General features: G+C 40.3%; 1 protein-coding gene across 2 annotated transcripts in view; it reads left to right on the forward strand.

Moving 5' to 3' along the window:
* Window positions 1-21,494, forward strand: part of zgc:162952 (PKc_LIMK_like_unk domain-containing protein) — a 45,208-nt gene that overhangs the window by 17,490 nt on the left and 6,224 nt on the right. For both annotated transcript variants that reach the window (XM_051422370.1, XM_051422371.1), the window contains 6 exons: window positions 6,497-6,690; window positions 7,373-7,494; window positions 10,718-10,766; window positions 11,083-11,232; window positions 18,853-19,026; window positions 21,134-21,217. In XM_051422370.1, the coding sequence (XP_051278330.1) occupies window positions 6,497-6,690; window positions 7,373-7,494; window positions 10,718-10,766; window positions 11,083-11,232; window positions 18,853-19,026; window positions 21,134-21,217 (773 nt within the window). The remainder of the gene's footprint in view (window positions 1-6,496; window positions 6,691-7,372; window positions 7,495-10,717; window positions 10,767-11,082; window positions 11,233-18,852; window positions 19,027-21,133; window positions 21,218-21,494) is intronic.

A 21,494-nucleotide genomic window follows, 5' to 3' on the forward strand; every position in this document is an offset into this window, starting at 1 on the left:
TTTACATCTTTTATGTACTTCCATGGGGTCTGTGAACCATTCTTAGTCTGGCCCCTCACCTGAGACCACTTTGCCTTAGGAGATCCTACCAGGAGCATATTGCTCCCAACAACACAGCTCTCAGGTTCATAGAAGCATAAAGCAAGTTAGGACATACAAAAAAGGCTCTTGGACCCATACCCTAAACCCCACAGAAAGTCGGTCATTTTGATTTCCATTTTCACTTTCGGGGGCCATTTTGATTTTGATTTTCACTTTCGGGGGCCATTTTGATTTTGATTTTCACTTTCGGCAATTATTTTTTTTTTGGGGGGGCTTTTATTGCCTTTATGATAGAGACAGCTGAAGATAGACAGGAAAGGGGGACAGAGAGAGGGGACGACACGCAGCAAAGGGCCGCAGGTCGGACCCGAACCCCGGGCCGCTGCAGCAAGGACTCAGCCCCGGCACATGGGCCGCCAGCTCCACCAACCGAGCCAACCGGGTGCCTCGCTTTCGGCAGATTTTTGCCATGTATTTGAAAGAACTCCTCCTAGGGAATTTATGTGATCTCCTTTAAATTGGTCAGTACAGTCAGAAAATAGTGCTGATTGAACGCTGTGCGATTTGTGACTGTATGTCAAAGGGCGTGTCCATTGTGTGCCATCAAAGTTGGCCATTTTGAATTCTGTGATCACTGTCTGTGAATTTTTCGCCTTGTATTTTAACGAACTCCTCATAGGGGACATATTGGATCTACTTCAAAATTGGACGTTACACTTAAAAAAATTTGCGGATTAAAAGTTTTGCGATTTGTGACCGTGGCTTTCCGTTAAAGTTCGCCATTTTGAATCGAATGTCAAACTGTGATGCCATTTCCGGCATTTCAGGGCTTCAATTTGAACTCACTCCTCCTACAGATTTTATCGGATTGACTTCAAATTTGATCACTGCAATCTAGACACATTGGTGATCAAAAGTTAATCAAATATTTACTGTGTGTGAAATGGCGTGTCCGTGGCGTCGCGCTGAATTTCCACGTTTTGCAGTGAAGAATCTCGCTATGAAAGCGTAAGACTTTTGCACAGTGTCTAAAACGTGTGACAACGTAGAGTGGTCTCCCTCAGCTTCTGGCGATGAGGGCTTGGGTGTGGGGTAACGCGGGGTGACGTGGCGTGGCGTGGCTGCGGTGGGCGACCACCGTGCAGGCCCCGACGTAGGTTGGTGGCGAGGTCCCGCCCAATGCTGCTTGTAGCTTTAATTACTATTATTATTACTACAGATACTATTATTACTATAGTCACTGCTCATTGTCCCCCATCATTGTTGTCGTCATCGTCATCATCTTCTTCTTCATGTTCATCATCATCCTTCCTTGCTGATGTCGCCAAGTGCTTGCTCATGGTGGGAACATGAGCTCTTTTATTAATTTTATAAGGATAGGTCTAGACCTGCTCCATTTTGAAAAGTGTCCTGAGATAACTTCTATTATGATTTGACGCTATACAAATAAAATAAAATTGAATTGAATTGAGGGGAACTGTACATAGATTCCCTATGCATGCAGAAGGCCAATATGGTCGGATGCCAGGCCATTAATTAATTATCTTGACAGTAACTCGTTTTTTTCTCTGTTTCTGGCTATTGTTGTGACAAATGTCAAACTGATATGTAAAACCTGAATAACACTAAGATTGCCATCCATACAGGGTACCTTCTTTAGTAACCCACGCTGCTGTCACTGTCAACAGAGTCATTACAACTTGCCACTGCAGTAATGGCGGTGGTGCTAAATGGTGAAACACACAAACTGATCACCAGATCTGTGCATAAGTCAAGGATAAATAGTTGCTCAGTGTACTCTAGATGTGCTATAAAGGACGTCTCAAAAATGTAACATCTACAATATTACAATACCTTGAAACTGCTACTGGTTTTAGTCGCTTCACGAAAACATTTGCCGGATATTTTCTATCCTCTGCATTAGTGTGTCAATAGGAAATCTTACATATCATATTTAAAAAAAAACTTGCTTTTCGCAAACATTCCATGGAGAAAAACCATCAGTGTTTTTGCAGAAGTGCTTTGCTCTTCAATTGAAGAAATACTCTCCAGTTCTGATGCTAGCATCATTTACGATAACCTCTTTAGCAGCCACCAGTGTTGTTTAACGAACACCCCTGTAGCTGCCAGTGCTTCCTCAAAGGATGCCGAGAAATTAGATTACTTTTTTCTCTAAAGGACAAATTCACATGCTCACTTGACCACTCTGGAAAGTGTCCTCATTCAGTGACCAGCCCCTGTTATCCATCAGTTCTGCTGCTATTTTAAACCTCACATTATTAACTGTCTTTATTTCACTTTGTAAAGTGGTAGCACTTTCCCTCATCCATGCAGCTAATATGTGGGAGAGTGAAATTAAACCTTTTATGAGCGTCTCTTTCATCCAGCGTCGCTTTCATACTGTTAAATGCATAAATTGCCCTTTCGGTTGTCGCACAGTCTTTGTGTTGGTGTGATCAGTTCTCTCCTGTACTAGCATCTCTGCACTGGCTCCCTGTAAAATTTAGAATAGAATTTAAAATCCTCCTCCTCACCCATAAAGCTCTTCATGGTCAGGCCCGTCATATCTTAAAGAACTCATAGCACCCTATTACCCCACTAGAACACTACGTTCTCTGAATGCTGGGCTACTTGTGGTTCCTATAGTCTCTAAAAGTAGAACAGGAGCCAGAGCCTTCAGTTACCAAGCTCCTCTCCTGTGGAACCAGCTTCCAGTTGTGGTTCGGGAGGCAGACACCCTCTCCACATTTAAGAGTAGGCTTAAGACGTTCCTCTTTGATAAAGCTTATAGTTAGGGCTGGATCAGGTGAGTCCCGAACCATTCCTTAGTTATGCTGCTATAGGCCTAGACTATCAGGGGATTTCTCATAATGCACTGAGCTCCTCTCTTCCTCTCTCTTTCTGCACACATGTCCCATTAATGCATGTTACTAACTTTACTTCTTCCCCCGGAGTTCTTGTGCTTTCTCGTCGCTACTCTTTGTCCCCCATTGTTGTTGTCATCATCGTCATCATCTTCGTGTTCATCATCATCAGTCACTTCTATTAGCGTAGTTGTTGCTACTGTTGTTGCTTTGCACCTCTGTCTGTCTGTCTCTCTCTGCCTCTCTCTCTCTCTCACCCCAACTGGTCGAGGCAGACGACCACCCACCTAGGCAGTTTTTCCTTGCCCCCGTCGCCAAGTGCTTGCTCATGGTGGTACTGTTGGGTCTCTGTAAATAATGTTATAAAAAAAACCCTAAAATTAAAATTTAAATTTAATTAATTTGTTGGGCTGATACATACCAGTGCATATATGTAGATGTATATATATATATATATATATATATATATTAAGCTCCTCACCATGCACGGAGGGTTTCACCCCAAATCCAGCACCCTGAGACTGTACGCTAAGCGGAAAGAGGGAGGCCGAGGACTAGTGAGCATCAAGGCCACTATCCAGGATGAAACATCAAAAATCCAAGAGTACATCAGAAAAATGGCCACAAACGATGAACTGCTAAGTGAATGTCTCAGGCAACAAAAACCCGATAAGAGTGCGGAGGAAGAGGAGCAGACAACCTGGAGGGACAAGCCCCTACATGGCATGTACCACCGCCAAATTGAAGAAGTGGCTGATATCGAGAAGACCTACCAATGGCTGGAAAAGGCTGGACTCAGAGACAGCACAGAGGCACTGATCATGGCAGCACAAGAACAGGCCCTAGGTACAAGAGCCATAGAGGCCAAGATCTACAAGAGTAGATCTGACCCAAGGTGCAGACTATGCAAAGATGCCCCTGAGACAGTCCAGCACATAATAGCAGGGTGTAAGATGCTAGCCGGTTCAGCGTACATGGAGAGACACAACCAAGTGGCTGGAATAGTGTACAGGAACATCTGTACTCAGTATGGAATAGAAGTACCCAAATCCCAATGGGCCGCACCACAGAAGGTAGCTGAGAACAACAGGGCCAAGGTGCTGTGGGACTTCAGATTCCAGACTGACAAACAGGTCCTGGCCAACCAACCGTACATAGTGGTGGTAGACAAGGAGCAGAAGAAAGCGATGGTGATAGATGTGGCCATACCAGCAGACGCCAACATCAGAAAGAAAGAACACGAAAAGGTTGAAAAGTACCAAGGGTTGAAAGAACAGCTGGAGCAGATGTGGAAGGTCAAGGCGAGCGTGATCCCCGTGGTAGTAGGAGCACTCGGGGCAGTGACCCCCAAACTGGGGGAGTGGCTCCAACAGATCCCAGGAACAACATCAGAAACCTCAGTCCAGAAGAGTGCAGTCCTAGGAACAGCTAAGATACTGCGCAGAACCCTCAAACTCCCAGGCCTCTGGTAGAGGACCCGAGCTTGAGGATGACACAGATACCACCCCAAGAGGGTGACAGGGAAGTTTTTTTTGTTTTTTTATATATATATATATATATATATATATATATATATATATATACACACGTGTTTCTGGTCTCCCGGCTTTCCAGCTATTTTTAAGGGGGATTATGAGCTGCAGGAGCTTAAACTCTGAGTATATTAAAGTCAATCTCATTAATGCATGATGTTGTTGTCCAGTTAGCGCTTCATCAGGCTACATTTGAAACATTTTTCACTCTGTGTTGCACCTCATTATCCTCTCGATTTAAAACGTTTGTTCACAAAGCTACAAAAAAACATTTTCTCACTACTAGTGCTACTGCACCTAGTAGGGCTGTCATTTTAAAAATATTTTTGAAAGTTGTAACTTATTCAAACTACATCTAATTTGCTTAATTCAAATGCAAGCCACATAGTCTTAAAACACATTGGAGAATTTAAGTTCTCATAACTCACATTACCTCTGCTTTTTTCATTTGAGTAAATGTAACGTTACTATTGTATGAGGCAGTAAGATAAGGTTAAGATTGTCCTTTATTCATCCCCCTTATCTAACACTATATGGGCAGTAGTACTAGTAGCAGGTGAGATAAGGTAAGATATTAGCAGGCATGGCAGCAAAAGTACACTGCCATCATGCCATATCATTTGATGTATGTTGCAATGAAAAGAGTAAGTCATGTTTTGCAAGCTTTACTTCATCAACCAAGTCATGTCATTTATTGTTTTTCAATATTCACCTACATTATATTATATTGTAGTTATATTTTTAAATAAGTCCAAAACTATCTATTTTAATACATGGGGAAAAACATTAAGAACTTAATTAGATTTCTCGAGACAAAATAGGCAAATCAAAACAAAAAATTCTGGGTGGATGAAAATACTAAAAAGCATTGAAAAGAGACTTTCTTTTTTTAATGGGCTACATATTGAGGTACACATTCACCATTAACTGTTGCTTATTCGCATGCATATTAGTAGCATAGTGGCTCTTTATCTAAGGGATAAGGCCTGACGAGGTGTCCATTATCAGGACGATGTGGAGGCCAGAACCGTCCAACGCACAGTGCCTCCACAAAGTCATTATAAAGCACTTAGTAAAGGTCCAGTGTGTAACATTTAAGAAGATTTATTATCAGAAATGGAATATAATATTCATAGGTGTGTTTTAATTAGTGTATAATCACCTGAATATAGAAATCATTGTGTTTTTGTTACCTAAGAATTACCTGTTTTTATCTGGTCGCCTTACATGGAGGCCGCCAATGTCGCCATTCACATTTTTCGTGCGCTTAGAAGAGGAGGGTGAAGCAAGGGAGGTGCGATCTGCAACTAAACCGCTAGATAACACTAAGTCCTACACACTGGACCTTTTTATGCCTTGTTTTGCATGGCCATACTCTAACTAGGCCATTAACTAATATTTTTTCCTCAATAGTGAATAAGGAAGTTGTTGTATATGAGGTATGATCTTAGTATGCTTGGTTCAGTATGGACCACAGTCACAAGACTTTTATAAGACTTTTAAACTTGAATTGAAATCTTTAAAAAAAAAAATTTAATTATCACAGTTTAGGTTTAAGGTCTTACTGTGTTATGAGCAAGAACTCACTTTAGAATGGGGAACATATTCTGACTTAGAGAGACTTTATGTAGTTATTTGGTTATTTTGTGTTTTGTTACATATGAATAGACCATATTTATTGAATGTTATTAAGAGAGAATTACTATTCTTAGCATATTAACATCATAATTCATAATGTACAACAACGTCCTTACTTACTATCAATAAACAGTAATTAGGAGGTAACTGTAGGAAAACTCCTAGTTAATGGCCTAGTAGTTGTAGAGTAAGAAATTAAGTTATGGTGAATAATAAAGAGCCAATATTAATGCTCATAATTCGTTGCTAATAAGCAACTAAGCTGAACTGACATTTAGGATTGTGCCTCTACCTGTGCTTTCTTGGATGAATCTTTTATAAAGCTTATATTTTTTTACTTAATGGGCACATAACTTAAATATAACCTTTCAGTAGCTTCAGCCTAACCTGTGTCTACTTTATGTATCTCTGCTTCCCCAGCGGACATCTCCAGGATGTGTGATGTGGATGTGTCCTCTGAGCCCACAAGTCCCACCCTGTACAGTGAGTCTTCAGACAAGTACTACCATGTGGACCGCTGGCAGAAGCTACGCACCGCAGTCCGCAAACTGGAGTTCTGGGAGAACTTTACTGCTGAGCTAATTGGGAGTGGTTTCTTCTCTAAAGTTTATAAGGTATTCTTTCTGTCCTCCCCATATTTTGCCTTATTGCCGGGCGTATGTGTGAGCTGCCATCAAAGCCTGCATTGTTCAAGCCACTAATTGGGATATTCTTGCCATTCTGTGATTGGTCCACCAGCTTTAGAGACCATGGGGGCACAGTACTCATCCCCAGCTGAAACCTTACAGAACTCCTAATGTGACAGCAGTGCTGGAGTAGAGCTATGGGAGGAGCTGATTTTCATACATTTAGGCTTTGTCCCTGATGAAATGAGCTAGAAAGAGGCCACAGGATGGGGGAGAGAGATGAAGAAAATCTGTTCTTGCTCTCGGATTTTGGAGTGATGTTCAAATTGAATCAGCATAGAAAACACAAATGGGCACTTGATTTACGATATACACTTTCAGACTCTTTAAAAACTGCTGTCACTCTTTGGTCTTTTCCACCGACAGGACTAAATTGGAGGTTTTGCTTGGGAACCAAAGTGGGCATGTCTTATTCTACAGGTTGTTGTGAACTGTGCAAAGCCCTCTGTTGATGATGCATCCACAGCGGTTTGACTCAAAACTGGTGGTCGCTGGTTTGATAGAGAGTTTCCAAGAATCTTGTACAGAACTGGTTCAAGAACCAGAGCTACAACTGCCACTTCTTTTGCTTCCTCTGCCTCTGCTACTAACAGACATCAATGTCCTTCAGGTGATGCATAGCACCAGTCGGAAGGTGATGGTGGTGAAGATCTATAAAAACGACGTGGACCAAGACAGCATCGTACGAGAGATCAGCCTTTTGCAGAAGCTCTCGCACCCCAACATCGTCAGGTAACAGTCCACTCGTGTCCCACTTCTTCTGAAGCCTTTGAGCTTTGTCAAATGGGTTAAATTCTACTAAAGAATTTGCTTTAGATTTTATCACAGCACACTCTCTTCAGTCTCTCTTCATCAGTGATGGGAATAACGGCGTTATAAATAACGGCATTACTAACGGCGTAACTTTTTTCAGTAATGAGTAATCTAATTGATTACTCTTCCCATCTTAAGAACGCTGTTACCGTTACTGCCAAAAAATGCGGCGCGTTACTATAATTGAAGCTGTTTTTTTTATCAGACCAACTAGATCTCTGAGCCGAGAGGCAAAGACTTTTTTTTTCTGTTCTTCCTTGGTTAGTGGGCAGTGCACAAGACAAGCGCATAAATGCTGACGATTGGCTGAGGTTGAGTAATATTTCATGGTAAGCCAATCAGAGGTAGAGTTGGGCGGGTGTTCGAAAGCACGCATAGTCCAACACACAATGAACAACACAAGTGAGTCAGTCAACGAGAGACAGGTATGGCGAGTTGTGTTCCATCTTATTACATTTGCACTAAAAAGAGTGTATATATTGTTTGAATACATTTTTGGTACATTGCTTAAAGAGCATCATTTAATTTAGATTTATTTGTTGGCTGGCTGCAGCCTCTTGAAGTGAGATTGTCAATGGCCAGAGAAAGAGATTTATTTTTATTTCTTATGTATTACCTATTTATATTTGGATTCCTTAGTTTTGCTATACATTGTACTTTTCAGTTAGATTGAAAGCACCTCATATTGTTACAAGTTGAAGTACAGTATATCTACCAATTGTCTGAAGTTTTTTTTTTGTTTTATTTGCACTACAAAGAGTGTATATATTTGTTATTTATTTTTGGTATAGTGCTTAACAAGCATAAATTAATTTTGCCCAGTTGTGGCCTGTTGAGGGGCAATAAATATCAAAAGTTCCAAAACATCTATTGTGTTATTTGTATCGATCCACTATATAAACATAATCTACATACATGGCATTTGATTTGAGGCTCGTCTCACTTTGTCCCACAGCGACATTAAAATAGTTTAGACTTGTGTACATTGTTTCTGTTAATAATGTATTGTATTAAGTGTCCATCTCATTATAATATTCAGATTTATCATAAATAATTGAACATGCACATGTATTTTGAGTTCCGTTAAAGAGGGGTGGAGGTGGGGTCACATTTGAGCATTTAACAATTTACTTGAAAGTAACGCAATAGTTACTTTCTGAAGTAACTAGTTACTTTTATAATTTGTAACTGAGTAACTAATTTAGTTACTTTTTGGAAGAAGTAACTAGTAACTGTAACTAATTACTTTTTAAAAGTAACTTGCCCAACACTGCTCTTCATGCATTGTATTCTCACAGACGTTTGATCAAACCATTTGATTTTTCATACCATATGGAAACAACAGAAAATACATCTAAAAAATGTATATATGTATATGTATGGAATCTCTCTCTCTCTCTCTCTCTTTAGCTGCTAAATGCTCTGCTATATTCAGTAGCTAGTCACTAACCATGTCTATTGTTTGGTGCTGCATAGACAGTGTACAGTGGGTTTATTAGAACTTTTGGTAACATTTTATATTATCTTATAGGTTCTTGTAATAAGTGTTTACAGTGATACAACCATAAGCACGTTTATTGTTCGATTATAAGACATTTATAATCACTTATAAGAACAGTTTATTGATTGCTTAATAATGTTAATAGAAGCCTTATGGGTTTATCATAATTGTTTGTAATAGTATTACAAATGCATTTATTGAGTTGAACTTACCTATTGTGTAATTTTTAATCCAAACTAAGCATTCGTTGTTTCTTTATTAAGATTTTGACATACTTTACATGTCTCTTTACATTATTTTTAACATTACAATGTTGATTACTCTATTTAGTTTGGTAAACCTGAATGTAGCACAGCCTTGCTGTGGCTGACAGTCAGTGCTGCAGCTGCAGTCGACGCAAATGAAATGAGACCGTGGTGCTTTTTACCAGTGGTCTGTCAGCTACAGCAGTTACATAAGGCACGAAGGCAGACATGTTTGCCTAAGCAATCTTATTTTAGCAATTTAGCAAGGTCACAGCGGTAAGGTTATCGGAGTGCAGCTTATCTGCTCCGGTTGCTGCTTACAGTACCACAGGCTGTGATGAAAGCAGTGCCTATAATGTTGGTAGCTGGTACACACCAACCTGCTCACACTGCGTGGGCTAAAACTAAACAGTGTGTGTACATTATGTTCATTGAAGCCTTTGTTCCTAAGACTCAACGTAATAATGTTGCTCAAACCTTCTTTTAACTGTCAGCTTTGACAGTAAACTCATCAGGTGACACACATTGACAGTATATAATTAGTTGGACAGAGCTTCCAGGTCTGTGAAATGAAGCGAACGTGGAAGTGTCTTAAATCTGTATTCTTTCTATTGGCCAGCAAGGGGCAGCTGCACGAGCTGCACATAAGAAGTCTGATAGAACTGAGCCCTATGGAGAAATTAGCCTACTTCTGACTTAATTTATGAGCTCAGTAAACAGTTTCCTAATGAGTTTATGGTCTGAATCTCTAGTTTCAGTCTTCTTCCATACAGCATGATGTTCATTTAGTAAAGTATGGTCCCATAAGTAAGTAAGTGAGTAAAACAGGGTTATGCTTTAGGGCGTTGCTCCCTCATGATTAACATGTCACTCTCAGTGAGTCTGTTCAGCTCAACCCACCAAACTCAGATCAAACCGTGAAACTAGGCAGTGCTGATCAAATATGGATCAAGATTATGCAAGTCACTGCATTGCATATTTCCATGGAGAAAAGCCTTCATGCCATTCTTTGCTCCTTTTATAATAAAAAAAACTCTTCAGTTCTGATGTTATTGATGCTAGCAGCATCTACATTCACCTCTATGGGAGCAGCCATTGTTGTTTTCCACAGCGTCACCATTCATTCTAATGCAAGCTGCTCAGTGGCTCATGAAGCCAAAAAAGCCACTTCCCACTGAAAAGAAATTCTTGAAAGTCCAGGTCCAGGTCCAGTCCTCGCAAGCTTAGATCACCAAAGTCATTAGGATTAATCCATGGATAATATCGGAAATCACAAAAAAATGTGAAATTAATTATAAATAAATACATAATTACACATTATAGATTTAGCAAACTCAATTAACAAGGACTCACAAGGAAGATGAAGAAGAAATAAACGTATTTCCTCTCATTCTAGATATCTGGGAATCTGTGTCAAGGAAGACAAACTCTATCCAATCTTAGAGGTGAGTCCTACTCTTTTTTTATTTTTTTTTGCACCCTGTGAGTCATTGTTACTGTGTGGCTGGCTCTATTCTGAGTGTGGAAAAACACAACAGATAACACTGATTTGAGTTGATAGTGATAATGAACTAGAGTCAGGCATTTATTGTGTAAGCAGGCCTAGGTTAATTGCTTAAAGTAAGTAAGTAAGCGAATTATAGTTTAACATAATCTAATATTTTTGCATTGTACACCTGTATCAACTTCATATTAATGTATGAAATTGAACAAATACTAAATTTTTCAAAATGTCTTTTATTCTGACATTGGCTTTTTCAGTATGTCAATGGTGGCTGTCTAGAGGAGCTTCTGGCTAGGAAAGATGTTCCCCTGTGCTGGAGAGAGAAGGTGGACCTGGCCTGTGATATAAGCAGGGGGATGATCTACCTGCACTACAAGAACATTTACCACAGAGACCTCAACTCGAAGGTAAGACCTTCTGTCGCTGTCCCACTGTGTCCTGTTATTAACTGCTGCAACAGTCCAATGTACACACAGGGATCATTCAGCTTTCATTTCATCTGTCATCAGCTGCCACCACAGAGACCTCACAGGGGTCAACTGTGCTTGATACTTGTAAGCTCAACTGCTAGAATATAAGACCGTTGGGATAGATTGAGAACAGAGAATAGTGAACTTCTCAGTGCTAAAATACCAAGAACATAAGTCTATACTAAAGTCCCCCTCCAGTGAGAAAGAAGTGTCTCTTCTTGTTCATACAGTGTGATGTTTGAATGCTGTCTGACACTAAAAGGATGTTTTCACATTCATCTGCTCAAAATTTCTCTGTACTCATTGAAAATCTGATTTTTAAGGGGCGGGGCCTAACAGCATAATTTGTGACATCACAAATACTTTGAAAGTCAGGCCTGGTCCAGTATGCAACTTGTACAGAAGCCACTAGTGCACATCCAGTGAGAATTTACTTTACAGTGAAGTAGGAGACATCTTGTGTCCAGCAGGAAAACTTTAGAAATGAACAACATTTGTATATTCAGAGATTCTGGAAGTTTTAATGAGGTAGAAGGAGGAGATTACTTTTTAAGGATTTAAATGTGGAAATTAAACTTTTTTTGCCTAAAAACATATCAAACACACATTATTGTTCCAAGCAGACTATTCCTTAATACGTTTGGAGGTGATCTTAGCCTTTACTGTTTTTTGACCTAAAAAACCCAACAGGTGGGGCACACTAGTGGCCGACCATGAACTGCAAAGTACTCTGTTCGCGTCCCCCATCTCTTTCTCATGGCATTTCCTGTCTTCTCTCATCTTCCACTAGCTCATGAAGACATAGAAAGGCCCCAAAAGTAATAAAATGTGATTTCATTAATGCTGGCAATCCCCTGTCAGTCAGTGTTCAATTCAATTCAATTCAATATTTGTATAGCGCCAATTCATAACATAGGACACTATCTCAGCACACTTTTAAATAGAGCAGGTCTAGACCAAACTCCTTATAATATTATTTACAGAGACCCAACAGTACCACCATGAGCAAGCATTTGGCGACGGGGGCAAGGAAACACTGCCTTTTAAGAGGCAGAAACCTCAGACAGACCCCAGCTCTAGTTGGGTGGCTGTCTCCCTCAACCAGTTGGGGTGAGAGAGAGAGAGAGAGAGAGAGAGAGAGAGAGAGAGAGAGAGAGAGAGAGAAAACAGGCAGACAGACAGACGCACAGCAACAACAGTAGCAACAACTACACTAATAGTAGTGACTGATGATGATGAACATGAAGAAGATGATGACGACGACAACAACAACAACGATGGGGTACAATGAGCAGTGATTATAGTAATAATAGTATCTGTAGTAATAATAACAATAATATCAGTGATATTAGCAATGGCAGTCAAGCAGGAACATGGCAGGAGGCTCCACCAGGATCCATGAGAACCTGCGAAACGAGAAAGCACAAGAGCTCCGGGGAAGAAGTGAAGTTAGTAACATGCATTAATGCAGTGGTTCTCAATTATTTTCTGTCGTGCCCCCCCTAGGGGACAGAACTCTTTTCACGCCCCTCCTGAATTGAAATATTATTGAGAACCTGACAATCTGTACAAACATCTGTATGAGTTGCTGGCACCAGCATTCTGCATACAATCACCTTATTATCAAAATAGATTAATAAAATGAGCTGAGATAGCATCTGCAACAACTGCAACAACAATTTCCAAGTTCAGTTTATTAACTCAATTTGTAACATTTAAACAAGACTGCTCAGTCTGTGTGATTCCCAAAACAGAGAAAAAGGTGCAAATGATTCACTGGGATGTGAATTTTTTTTTTATTGTGCAACAATATTGCTTATATTTAACGTTTGTCTGTTAGACATTCTGTGAGTTGTTCTTGGAGGTCGTCTGAAATGTCAAATATATGTCTCCCGACCGTGTCATTGGTAAGAGGGACAGTATTCAGTGTCTCAGCACTTTTCTCACCTATGATTGTGACCATGTCCAATGCTGCCAGAGTATTAGCTCCTCTGCTATAGTGTGAGGTTTTTTGCACTTTGTGATGTGGCGGTGTTTGTACGAGGCTAACTGCTTTTTTATTTACTGATGCCGCACTCACAAAATAACCGGCCTGTTAGTGATACTCATCGAGTTTTCGATGAAAAAAGTCCAGTGGCTTATTGACATAACTGGGGTGTAAGGTCTCCAAGTGCCGTCTTAATTTGTTTGGTTTCATGCTGTCCGCTGCCAGAGTTTTTAGGCATAAAACACACACAGGTCTTTCCTCATTTCCGACAGTATTCACGGTAAACCCAAAGGTTATGTAGGCGTCGTCGTATTTCCTGGTCTTATTAGGTTTATGCCGGTTACCGTCACTTGCTGTTCTTGCCTCTGACGTCTCCTCCGTTTTTCTTTTCACTCCTGTCAGAAACTTCTCCATCTCTCCTCCTCCGTCAGTCCCCCCTGCCTCTCACACCCCCCTGACACATTTGAGAAGTACTGCATTAATGGGACATGAATTAGTGCAGAAAGAGAGAGAGAGGAAGAGAGGAGCTCAGTGCACAATGGGAAATCCCCCGATAGTCTAGGCCTATAGCAGCTTAACAAAGGGATGGTTCAGGACTCACCTGATCCAGCCCTAACTATAAGCTTTATCAAAGAGGAACGTCTTAAGCCTACTCTTAAATGTGGAGAGGGTGTCTGCCTCCCGAACCACAACTGGAAGCTGATTCCACAGGAGAGGAGCTTGGTAACTGAAGGCTCTGGGTCCTGCTCTACTTTTAGAGACTATAGGAACCACAAGTAGCCCAGCATTCAGAGAACATAGTGTTCTAGAGGGGTAATAGGGTACTATGAGCTCTTTAAGATATGAAGGGGCATGACCATGAAGAGCTTTATAGGTGAGGAGGAGGATTTTAAATTCTATTCTAAATTTTACAAGGAGCCAGTGCAGAGAAGCTAGTACAGGAGAGATGTGATCTCTTTTTCTAGTTCCTGTCAGTACTCGTGCTGCAGCGTTCTGAATTAATTGGAGCGTTTTAATGGACTTATTGAGCCAACCTGATAATAAAGAGTTGCAGTAATGCAGCCTTGAAGTAACAAATGCATGGATTAGTTTTTCTGCATCTGTCTGTGATAGGATGTGTCTAATTTTTGTAATATTACGTAAATGAAAGAAGGCAGTCCTGGAGGTCTGCTTTATGTGGGAGTTAAAAGACAAATCCTGATCAAAGATAACTCCAAGATTCCTGACAGTGGTGCTAGAGGCCAGGTAATGCCATCTAGAGTAACTATATCTTTAGACAGTGAGTCTCTAAGGTTTTTGGGGCCAAGAACAAGAATTTCGTTTTTTTCTGAGTTTAACATCAGAAAATTGCAAGACATGTTTGTAATTTAGATAATTGATTAATTTCATCGGGCTTGATCAATAGATATAACTACGTATCATCTGCATAACAGTGAAAGTTAATGGAGTGATTCCTAATAATGTTGCCTAAAGGGAGCATATATATAGTAAATAGTATTGGTCCAAGTACAGAACCTTGTGGAACTCCATGACTAACTGTAGTATTTATTGAAGAATCATCGTTAACATGTACAAACTGTGAATTATCTGATAAATATGACTTAAACCAGCTTAGTGTGGTTCCTTTATTGCCAATTTGATGCTCAAGTCTCTGTAAAAGAATATTATGGCCAATGGTGTCAAATGCAGCACTAAGATCTAATAATACAAGTACAGAGACAAGTCCATTGTCAGAAGCAATCAGAAGGTCATTATTAACTTTAACCAGAGCAGTCTCGAGGACGTGTTCGGGGTGGGACTGTTACAGAATATATGAAGTTTAGTGGTGATTGGACATTGTACACTGGAATACTATCTGTTTAATGGCGAATCGTCGGAATTTGACGATTTTAACGCCATGGGCACGCTGTTCGACGTACAGTCACAAGTAGCTTTTCATCTGCAGTTTGTTTTGACTGTACTGACCAATTTTGGTCTTTTTGGGCTGATTGTTTTTCACAACAGTTGCTGCAAAACACACAGAAAAAACGCCATTGCCCCTATCCAGAGCCAGTGTTTGGTTTGACCGTTCTGGGCTACTGTAGAAACATGGAGGTTCAACAAGGCGGACTCTGCGGACTTGTTTTCTTGTAGCTCAATAATCTCTATCTTCTTTGTGACTGTAACTCATTATACACTGCAGTAAAAACACATTTTCCTGACTGAGACATTCCTGTTATCTTATTTATTAACTGTATGCAGTATGAGCCATTGTACATTCTCACATCTTCATCCACATAATCTTGTGTGGGTAAGCTTTTATGTCTGTGAAAGTGTGTGTCTAAGTGAATGTGTGTATGCCTTTGTGTTTGTGTGTACTCTGTGGAGGTGCTGTCTGTCTCCCCTGGTTGCCAAGCTTCACAGAAGAAGCAGCCAGTAATGCAAAGGGACAAGGCAACATGACATGTCGCTCTATTGTCATGTTAATAGATTGTTGCTAACTAAGTGCTGTTGCCACACACACAACTTGTTGACACACATAGATTTGTGTGGGAATGGGGGGCCTCTTCGCCTACACCAAACCCTCTTAACACACACGTCAGCTCAGGCAGATTATTTGGCTCTGGCTCATTTCTCTTTATTCACGCACACACACAGGCCATGGCTGATTTACATCACACTCTGGCAACAGAAGCTGGATCGGTCCATCTGTAATATGGATCCATGGTGATTTAGACATACAGTTAAAGATGCACAAAATATGAATAATAGTAAGTACGTTTTTATTACACACACACACACACACACACACACACACACACACACACACACACACACACCACAGCTATCCTTGTTAGGACGTTCCTTTGACTTCATTCGTTGTAGACAGCCTAAGCCAATCCCTTAAGTCAACCACAATTCACACCTTACCCTGACCCCTAAACAGGACCTAAAAAATCACATCTGGCACAGGTCCATTCTGGTCTTGACAAGGTCAGTGTTTATACCAGAACACACAGTAAATAAAACAATCACTGCTACTGTTAGAGCTTACAGTCCCTCAGACGAATGAGTGTCTCTATCTCCTGTTTTGATATGAGGGACTTATAAAGTGTGTGATCTAGTGTCATGGTTATTATGCTCTGAACTCAACTAAGGATGTTACATGTTTTTCACTGTTAAGATAGCATAAAGGTGGTGTTCATAATGAAGATTATCTTGCTGAACAAAACATGTAAGTATCGTAAACCTTTGTTCACCACAGAGCTTATTTTGTGCAATAATCCAAAATCCAATGGAAAAATCACATTGGGTTTTGGTCAAAGAAGTCAAGGTGATGCTAACTTAAGTGTAGGCCCCAAGTGTGAACTATGGTGACGTCACCCATTGGTTTGTGGAGTACTGTTTTGAAGCCTTGATGTTATGGCCTTCGCCATGACAGTTAAACAAGCCAGTTGAGGTGACTTACTGCATGTTGAGCTGTGCTCATTGGCTACACAGTTTTTGACTCATATGTAGCAGGAAACAATGGCAGGTCGCCTGGTCACACACAATCTTGTATTACAGCTAAATTGCACACTAAAATAAGTTTGGGAAAAGATTTGATGAGATAAATAGTCAATGCAGTAATATAATCTTAATTCATATTTGTTCAACACTGCCTAGTTTGACAGTTTGATCTTAGTTTGGTGCTTTGAGCTGGACGGACACAAATGACCTGTCAATCATAAGATAGCCATGTCCTAAACCATACGCTGCTTTTATTGCAGTCAATTGAGCTCCCCCCTGTTGGCCATTACATAGAATGCAGGTTTAAGACACTTAAAAATGGCTTCACTTTGCAGAGCCGAAGGTTTTGTCCATTATATATACTGTCAATGGTTGGCCTACAAAAATACGTCATCCCTGCAGCATTCTAGATTAAATTATGTATCAAATGTGGTTGCTGCATAAATAAAATTAATTTTACTAGCATACAATATCATTGGCTTGTTTGGCACAGTGAGGCAACCATCTATCCTCATGATATCAAAGCTTACCATTTAAAGATTATTTGCTACAAACAGTGCAAGAATGTATCACAGTAATAGCATTACCTCTACTGGTAATATGTATACCAACATACACCGATCAGCCATATGTGTGATCACCTGTGCACCCTGGTAGTCATAATGTGCAGCCCCATACCAACAAACTGATGCATTGTGTGTTCTGACACCTTTCTATAAGAACTAGCATTAACTTTTTCAGCAGTTTGAGCTACAGTAGCTCGTCTGTTGTTGTCACACGTGCATTAATGAGCCTTGAGCCTGTCTCCGGTTCACCGCTTTTCACTGCTTATAATGTTATGGCTGATCAGTGTATAATAAATCAAAAAACCAAAATTTTGATCAGTAAACTTTTTCTTTCCTTTAAAGACTATGTCGGACTCTTGCCTTAAAGTTGGGAGAACTCTGTTCCTATACTTAATATTTGGAAACTAGGGATTAAGCCATCCACTACAAATACAGTTAAGTGGCTGGACATTTGAGGCTTCTGACGTCAAAGTTTTAGAACGTCTATAGGGCAAATTACATTCCAAGCCCCCCAAACAAATGCAGTCATTGTGAATACGCTTCAGCTACTCTGCAAGTTAACTTGAGTTTAAGCTCCTGGAAAAGTTGAGGCCCCTTTTAATTAGTGCTTACAGGCTGCTTTTTTCCTTTCTCTGCATCTACTCACACGTTCAATTTTTGTTCCTCAAACACTGTTGCTTTCCTTGGCGGAGAGGCCAGCGGCTATATTTAGAGGCGAGGTCTGGGACTGAAATTTTTCCCAAGACAGCCTTGTAATGACAAGCTACTGGATGGAAAAGGCTTCTGGTGCAATGGGAGCCAGATGCTGAAACATCACTTCCACATATACCCACAAACACAGAGACCCTTAAAAACAAAAAGGGAAGTTTGCAAGATTAATATACATGCAAACACATAACTTGCAGTTTCATATTTGCTTTTTCTATTAGATACATAGATATAGGTATTTGTTGTTTGCACCAACACACTGCTTTCTATGCATACAATAATACACACATATAGGCCTACATTAAGCACCCACTGTTGTTATGCAACTACAGCTCTCCCACTGTCTGCCTCTCGTCACACCTCCAGCTTTCAGCCTGTAAAATCAATGAACCATGATTTGTCTTTTTCCACAGAGATTTTCCTGAGAACAGCCAGTCAGTCAGTGTGATGGAGGCTAACCGGCACAGCACTACAGAGTCGCTCTCTTTTGTGTACACATGGGGTCCATCTGGGTGAATTATTTAGTGTAGTGAAAAGGTGCTGACAACGGATCCTATTGAGTCTATTGACAAGTGGAGAGACTAAAGAGATAGTGTTTGTCTGGCAGCTGGATGTTCACTTTCCAGGGAACACGTGCTTCAATCAATGGAAGCACAATCAAACATCAAGATTTTTTTGATTAAGTGGACAAAAGAAACTGCTGCCCGCCTGCCTGCCTGCTTCCTCAGATAACAACCTTACACTGCCCCCTGCTTGCAAAATATTACACTGCAGCTGTAGTCACCCTGTGTCACTCTGTTTGTCCAGAACTGTTTGATCCGGGTGACGTCGCGGGGGCGGGAGGGCCTGGTGACTGACTTTGGCCTCGCCAGGGAAGTGGTGGAGCTGCCAGTCAAAGACCCCGACAGGAAGCTGTCACTGGTGGGCTCGGCCTTTTGGATGGCCCCAGAGATGCTCAGAGGAGAGCCATATGACCGCAAGGTAACATAAAGATAAAGTCCTAATAACACTGCTCTATCTAAGATTTTGTAATAAATTATAACATATTATTGTGTTGTGGGAGTTCCTTAGTTTTTATGAATGTTTGAATGTATTCTATGTTTTTGATTGTCTTATTAGGGAGTCGTGTCAGAAGACCATTGCAGTAGTCAGCCTTGCTAGATATAATGACGAGTTTTTCCAGGTCGTGATTTTACACAAACTTTTTGCCTGCTTTTATGTGCATACTTATGAGATCAAAGTCAACTATAATGCCAAGCGGCACCACAGGTCATAGGAGTCAAATTTTATATTTGGGAAGTTTCATTTAGGGTCATTGTTAAAAATATAACATGTGTACAGATGAAGAAATCCATTTTGGTTGGTTACTAATTAATGTGGTAAATGGTAAATGGACCTGTACTTGTATAGCGCCTTTCTAGTCTTCCGACCACTCAAAGTGCAGCACATTTCGCCCTTTCACAAACATTCACACAGCGATGGCAAAGCCCATCGAACAGAAACTAACACATTCATACACATTCACACACCGATGCACAGCATCAGGAGCAATTTGGTGTTCATTATTTTGCTCAAGGATTGTGGCAGGAGGAGCCGGGATCGAACCAACAACCTTCCGATTAGGGGACAACCTGCTCTGCCTCTGCACCACAGCCGCCCCATGTACCATAGTATTATTATAATTTTTTTTTTCAGCTTTATTAGATGGCCGCTGCAGCAAGGACTCAGCCTTGGCACATGGGGTGCCAGCTGTACCAGTAGAGCTACTGGGGCGCCCCAATGCACCATATTATTACATTTTCATTATAAAATACTGCAACTCTTGCATTTTGTAATAACCACCACAGTATGTAATAATTTATTATAAAACATGGGGAAATGTATTACATATTGCATTCATGCTATTAATTTCAGAATTGCGGCAGATTATTACAAATGAGGCCGTTATTACATAATGACGTAAAAATGTGTTACTTAAAACGTATATAGAAATTCTCAGGTTGCAATTACAATTATTTCTACAAATTTTCTTAATTAGCCTACACTGTAAAACCAGATTTTTAGATTTTCAGTTTTTTAAAACTAATTATATTGCACATTTTAAGTCAAACTTGATCAAGTAGCTTAAGTAATTTGAAGTGACACCAACTTTTTTAAATTTTTATTTGTACTGTGAAAGCAAAATACATAGTTAAAGTACTTAATTGGGAATGTTTCTGTAACTAACCAAAATTAAGTTAGTTTCACAAGCTAGTTCAGGCAGTCAACTCGAGCTATACTGCTATATACACGACATGCTACACACTCCATAATCAATGACCAAGCACACCTTTCCAATCAGGCGGTCTATTTAATTTGCAAAATTTCCCAGCGCTCCCTCTTCTCTGTCAATGCCGCTGTTGCCCTACATCAGTATTGATGCCTGCTGCTCTGTAAGCTATTGCTGCCTGCTGCACTGTAAGCCCCACTCCCACCCAAGCATTCACCTGTAGGCCCCTGCTAGGGGTTTAAGGTATTTGCTCATCATTCCCCAATATCTCTATGTAAACATATCTGCGGCCAGTGATGAGCTGTAATAAACATTTTAAACGTCAGTTGTTTGACTGAACTAGTAATAACTGCCTAATCAAGAATCTTCTTTAACTTAAAGTCTGTGTTACTTGTGTTGATGTAATCTGTTTAAACATTTTTTTGAGTTAAAATAACTCACATTATAGTGTATTAATCAGTTTAAGTCTCAAAATTATCAAGGCAAAGCCAGTTTATTTGTATAGCACACTCCAGCAAGGAAGTTGCAATCTGCAGTGGTAACATAAGTTGTGTGTGTGTGTGTGTTGTCTGCATAATTATCAGTCCCTTCAGGAAGTTGTGATGTTGCGATCACAGCAATTAACGCAACTTTTCCACAAATTTGACCAGTCACCCTAGTTTCCATCTGAATTTCATGTCATCGGAATCACGTGACTGCAAATAAGCTGTTCTTTAAAAGTATATTTTTGGGCAGCTTGTTGCATTTCAAAACAACCAATACATTTGGGATTTGTTTGGTGTTAGCCTAAGTGATTGCATCATGTCTTACTTGTTCCAGGTGGATGTTTTTTCCTTTGGCATTGTGCTCTGTGAAATCCTCGCCAGAATCCCCGCTGACCCAGAGATACTACCCAGAACGCAGGTAGAGCTCATTAAGAATCATTATCACAGTAGACAACAATCATACACTTACCTTAAGTCAAAACAATAGTATAAAACTGAGGAAAACAACAAATCGTCACATTTTAGAAGCTGGAACCAGCAAATGTTTGTCATTGTTGATGTGTAAAATACTCATGAATACTTAAATAGACATGGCTCATTAGCATTTTTGCGGAGCTTTCAGCCATATCCCATGGGAATGGAACTTGACCTAATGCTCAGTTCACACTGCCTGATTTTAGCCCTGATTTTCCACT

This window comes from Dicentrarchus labrax, unplaced genomic scaffold, assembly GCF_905237075.1.
Source record: "Dicentrarchus labrax unplaced genomic scaffold, dlabrax2021, whole genome shotgun sequence".
In the NCBI taxonomy this organism is placed as follows: domain Eukaryota; kingdom Metazoa; phylum Chordata; class Actinopteri; family Moronidae; genus Dicentrarchus; species Dicentrarchus labrax.